General features: G+C 38.1%; 1 protein-coding gene across 1 annotated transcript in view; it reads right to left on the bottom strand.

The window, feature by feature from the left end:
- Nucleotides 1–5,824, bottom strand: part of BDP1 (B double prime 1, subunit of RNA polymerase III transcription initiation factor IIIB) — a 217,727-nt gene that overhangs the window by 139,825 nt on the left and 72,078 nt on the right. Inside the window, exon 15 of the mRNA XM_007943362.1 lies at nucleotides 363–552. Coding sequence (XP_007941553.1) covers nucleotides 363–552 — 190 coding nt within the window. The remainder of the gene's footprint in view (nucleotides 1–362; nucleotides 553–5,824) is intronic.

Below are 5,824 nucleotides of genomic sequence, written 5' to 3'. Positions count from 1 at the left end.
GTCTCACCTACTTTGGTCATATTGACAGAGGGATCATTCCATGAAGAAGGATATCATGGATATCAGTGGATATCAGTGGAGATCAATGAATAAGGAGAAGGCCCTCAATGAGATGGACTGACATAGTGGCTGCAACAATGGGCTCAGATATAGCAAGGATTGTGAGGCTAGCACAGGGTTAGACAGTGTTTCTTTCTGTTGTACAAAGGATTGCTGAGTCAAGACTCATTCGATAACACCTAACAATAACAACAGATAAATCATGCAGTGCTGCTGTTTTACAAAGGAGGTGAGTATAGGCTTATCCTGAGGCTATAATTGCTTTAATAAAAAAAAGGAGGGGGGGGGAACAAAGGACTTACATCTCTATCGATACAGGATTCATTTTCCTTCTTTTCTTCACTGGGCTCAATTTTTTCCTCTGATGTCAGAATTTCTTTTCTTTCAGCAACTTTACCTACATTTGGCTTTGGCCTTCGCAATTGGCCCCTCATTAGTCGTGAATGTCGGAAAGCCTTTAGTTGAGTATCTTCCTGGAGACAAATTTTTTCCCTCAAAGAAGAATAATTACAAAGGAATAAAATCAGTATTTTTTCTGAATTCATAGTTTTCTTTTTGCTATTTTCTTCTCCCAAATATAAGTTAGCCATTTAGAATAGAACATAATTCACATCTTGAAAGATACTAACACACTATACTCAATTTTTTCAAAAAAGACATAATTCAAATTTTCATTACATAATTGGAAAAATCGACATGAGATAAGCATGTGATACTATTCCACATTCAGAGTATTACTGTGTAATGTACAACCCCAAAGCTCGCATCACAGGCTATAATGGCAGACTCTGGCACAGCCTTGAATCTACTGGTTCAGATTCATATTGGAGCAAGGCCGGTTCCAGATTTCTATTTCAAGTTAAATACATCCTTTTGAAACCTCATGCTTTAAAGAAAGTATCCATGAGCAGAACTCTTTTCCTGCTTTTTTTTTTTGCACTGTTCCATACCCTCACATCCCTGGTAACCAATAAAGTTTCCTTCCACATACAAACCTTCCCTTGACTTTTTACAATAATGAATTGATACAGTATCTGTCCTTCTGTGACTGACTTATTTCTCTCTGCATAATGTCCTCCAAGTTCATCCACGTTATGTGGTATTTTGCAGATTCTACTTTATTCTTTAGGGTTGCATCGTATTCCATTGTGTGTATGTAACATGGTTTGCTGATCCATTCTTCTGTTGATGGACACTTAGGTTGTTTCCATATTTTTGCTATTGTAAACAGTGCTGCGTCCTGGCTCTCACATCTTTAGGATATATACCTAGTAAAGAATGGCTGGATCAAATGGTATTTCTAATTCCAACTTTTTAAGGACTCACCGTACTGCTTTCCACAGTGGTTGTATCATTTGACAGTTCCACCAGCACTGTATGAGATTCCCAGTCTCTCCACCTCCTCGCTAGCATTTGTTATTTTCTGTCTTGCTAAACTTTGCTACCAGTGCTAGGGCCAGATGGTATCTCATTGTTGTTTTGATATGCATCTCTATAATGGCTAATGATCATGAACATTTCTTCATGTATTTGCTGGCTGTCTGAATATCCTCTTTGATGAAATGTCTATTCATGTCTTCTGCCCATATTGTAATTGGATTGCTTGCCTTTTTGTTGTTGAGGTTAGGAGTTTTCTGTAAATTTGAAACATAAGTTCCCTGTAAGATATGTTATTGCTGAATATTTTTTCCCAATCAGTAGGTTCTCTTTTGACTTTTTTTGAGAAGTCTTTGGAAGCACATAAAAACTTAATTTTTACAAGTTCCCATTCATCTAGTTTATCTTCTGCTGTGGTACATTTTGGGTTATGCTTGACAGTCTTTTATGCCATAAATTAGGGGCCCTAAATATGCCTGTAATTTTTCCTTGAGGAACTTCATAGTTTTAGGTTTCACGTTTAAGTCTTTGATCCATCTGGAGTTAGTTTTTGTGTATGGTGTGAGGTATGTTTCATTTGTCTGCACATGGATATCCAGTATTGCCAGCAATATTTGTTAAAGAGACCATTTCTTCCCCCATTTAATGGATTTCAGCCCTGTCAAAAATCAGCTAACCATAGTACGACGGATCTGTTTCTGGGTTCTCAATTCTGTTCCACTGGTCCAAGGGTCTGTCATCATACCAATACCAGGCTGTTTTGACTACTGTGGCTGTACAGTAGGTTTTGAGATCTGGAGTGTGAGATTTCATACTTTGTCCTTTTCTTCAATAGTGCTTTGCTTGTTGGCAGATAATGTTTCTACAAACGTACTTACATGTTGTATAAGAATTCCCAGGTATATAGTAGAGCTGACAAGGGACAAGGCTGTAGTCACTTCTTGGCCACAGCCAGCTAGCCAGAGGGACCAAGTAGTTTGACCTATGGGCTTGGGACCACAGTTGCAGGGGACATCAAGCTCAAGTGGTGTACCATACTACACAAAAACATTGTACCACTTCCTACTTTGGCGAGTAGCAACTAGGATCTTAAAAGCTTGCAAGTGGCTGTCCAGATGGAATGATGGGTCTCTCCTTGTCCAGAGCAAAGAAGAATGAAGAAAACCAAAGACTCATGGAAATAATTAATCCAAGTGACTGGTACACCATGTGATCCTCAGCCTATATGACTATGAGACCAGAAGAACTAGATGGTGCCTAGCTACCACTGTCAACCACTTCGAGGGGAATCTATGTAGGAGATTCTGGATAGAATGGGAGAACAATACGGAACAAAACTCAAAATCATTTGAAAAAAAAAAAAAGGGACCAGGTTTGCTGCTCTAATAGAGCCTGATGGATCCCCTGAGACTATGGCCCATAGCTGCCCTTCAGGTCTGAAATTGAACCCACTCCTGCAGCTTCCAGCCAAACAAAAGATGGGATATGAGGTGAACATTTACACTAGGTAGATACACTCCTTGGAGAGAACAATCATGGGAGAATAGATGGGCTATATATGCACAGGGAGACAGCTCAGGGGGCAGGAAAGCAAGGAGGGATAGACACAGGGAAGAGGTAACTGTCGGCAGGAAGTGGATGGGAAGTTGTTGCATTGTGGTAAACTATAGTCAATGTCATGAAACAAAATGTATGTGAACTGCTGTATGGAAAGTGAATTTTCTCTGTAAACTTTCACCCAAATCACAATTAAAAAAAAAAAAAAATAGTGCTTTGCTTATCCAAAATCTCTTTCCTTTCCATACAAAACCAGTGATTGGTTTTTCTTTAAAGAATGGTGATGGGATCTAGATTGAAACTGGAATGTATATATTGCTTTGGGTAGTATTGACATTTTCACAACGTTCAATTTTCTATGCACCAGCATGGTATTTTCTTCCATTTATATAGATCTCTTCTGGTTTCTTAAAGTAGCTTTTTGTAGTTATCTTTGTACAGGTCTTTTGCATCCCGAGTGAGATTTATTCCCAAGTATCTTATTTTTTTGGTAACTATTGTAAATGGTATTGATTTCCCTATTTCCTTTTCAGCAACCCCTTTGCTGGTGTAGATGAATCCAACTGATTTTTGGATGTTGATCTTATACCCCACCACTATGCTAAACCTCTCAATTAGTTCCAGCAGTTTTCTTACTGAGTCTTGGGTTTTCTAGGTATAGGATCATATCATCAGCAAACAGGGATAGCTTTACTTCTTCTTTACCAATATGGATGCCTTTGATTTCTCTTTCTTGCCTTATTGTCCTGGCTAGGACTTCCAATACAATGTTGAATAGAAGTGGTGATAGAAGGCATCCTTGTCTGATTCCGGTTCGCAAGGGGAATGGTTTCAGTCTCTCTCCACTGAGAAGAAAGTTGGCTGTTGGTTTTGCATATATGCCCTTTATTGTGTTGAGGGATTTCAACATGGGTGTTGGATTTTATCAAATACCTTATCTGCATCACTTGATATGATCATGTAGTTCTTTTCCTTTGTCTTATTTATGTGATGGATAACATTGATTGTTTTTCTAATGTCGAACCATCTTTGCATACCTGGTATGAACCCCACTTGGTCATAATGTATGATTTATTTGATATGTTGTTGGGAGTCTATTGGCTAGTATTTTGTTGAAGACTTTTGCATGTATATTCATGAGGGATGTTGGTCTGTAGTTTTCCTTTTAAGTGGTATCTTTGCCTGGTTTTGGTATCAAGGTTATGCTTGCTTCATAACATGAATTTGGGAGGATTCTATCCTTTTCTATGTTCTGAAGCTCTAGTGGCATAGTGCCTAAAATATCTGACTGCTAAACCAGAAGGCTGGCAGCTCAAACCCACCAGCCACTCCAAGGAAGGAAGGTTGGCCAATCTACTTCTATAGTGATACTGCCTCAGAAACCCAAGGAGGGGTCGCTATGAGTCAGATTGGATGCAATGGCAGTGAGTTTGGTTTCCTGGGTGTTGTTTTTTTTTTTTTTTTTTTAATAGTTTGAGTAGGATTGGTGTCAGTTCTTCTCTGAACGTTCAAAAGAATTTGCCAGTGAAACTGTATGGTCTAGGGCTTTTTTAGGTTGGTAATTTTTTTATGGCCTGTTCAATTTCTTCCTTTGTTATGGGTTTGTTCAATTTTCCACCTCAGCCTCTGGTAGTTTAGGTAAATAGTATGTTTCTAGAAATCTGTCCATTTCTTCTAGATTTTTTAATTTACTGGAGTATACTTCTTCATACTATTTTGCTATTATCCTTTTAATTTCTGTTGGTTCTGTTGTGGTGTCCCCGAATTTGTTACTTATTCGTGTTATTTGTACTCTATTCCCCTTTTTCTTGGCTAAATTTACAAGTGGTTTGACAATTTTAGTAATCTTTTCAAAGAACCAACTTCTAGTCTAGTTGATTTTTTATATTGTCTTTTTTCTGCTTCACTATTTCTGCTTGAATCATTACTATTTCTTTTCTCCTGGTGACTGTGGGGGTTTTGTTTACTGCTCTTTTTCTAATTTTTGGAGATGTTAGGTTAAGGTGTTCATTTTGGCTCTTCTTTTTTGATGTGCACATTTAGTGCTATAAACTAGCCTCTGATCACTGCTTTTGCTTTGTCCCAAAGATTTGGGTGTGCTGTGTTTTCATTCTCGTTTGACTCAAGGAATTTTCTCATTTCACTTTTAATTTCTTCTATTACGCAGTCATTTTCAAGGCAGGTGTTATTCAGTTTCCATGTGTTTGCTCTTTTTCCTTTCACCTTCTACTGTTGATTTCTAATTTTCCAGCATTATGATCTGAGAAAATGCTTTGCAGTATTTCAATATTTTTAAATTTATTAAGGCTTGTTGGTGGTCTGTCCTGGAGATTGTTCCATGTACACGAGAAAAGAATGTATTTTGTGCTGTTGTTGGGTTAAGTGCTGCGCAGATGTCTATAATGGCAAAATGGTGGACTGAATTGTTTAGTTCTTCTGCATCTTTGTTGAGTTTCCTTCCTGTTGTTCCATCTTTCCTTGAAAGGGTGTATTAAAGTCTCCCACTATTGACTGTGGACTCATTTATTTGTCTTTTCAATTTTGTTAAAGTCTGATTTATGTATTTTGGGGCTCTATCATTGGGTGCAGCGTTACAATAAATGGAGAAAAGACTGAAATTATCAAAGACTTCACATTACTTGCTTCTACAATCAATGCCAATGGAAGCAGCAGTCAGGACATCAGACAACGTATAGCACTGGGCAAATCAGCTGCAAAGGACCTCTTTCAAGTGCTGAAGAGCAAAGATGTCTCCTTAAGGACTAAGGTGTGCCTGACACAAGCCATGGTATTTTCAATCACCTCACATATGTATGTGATAGCTGTTGGT

Source organism: Orycteropus afer, unplaced genomic scaffold (genome assembly GCF_000298275.1).
Source record: "Orycteropus afer afer isolate SDZICR_OR568_19922 unplaced genomic scaffold, OryAfe1.0 scaffold00104, whole genome shotgun sequence".
NCBI lineage: Eukaryota > Metazoa > Chordata > Mammalia > Tubulidentata > Orycteropodidae > Orycteropus > Orycteropus afer.
The sequence above is the reverse complement of the archived record's forward strand: the minus strand, read 5'-3'. Positions and strand labels throughout refer to the sequence as shown.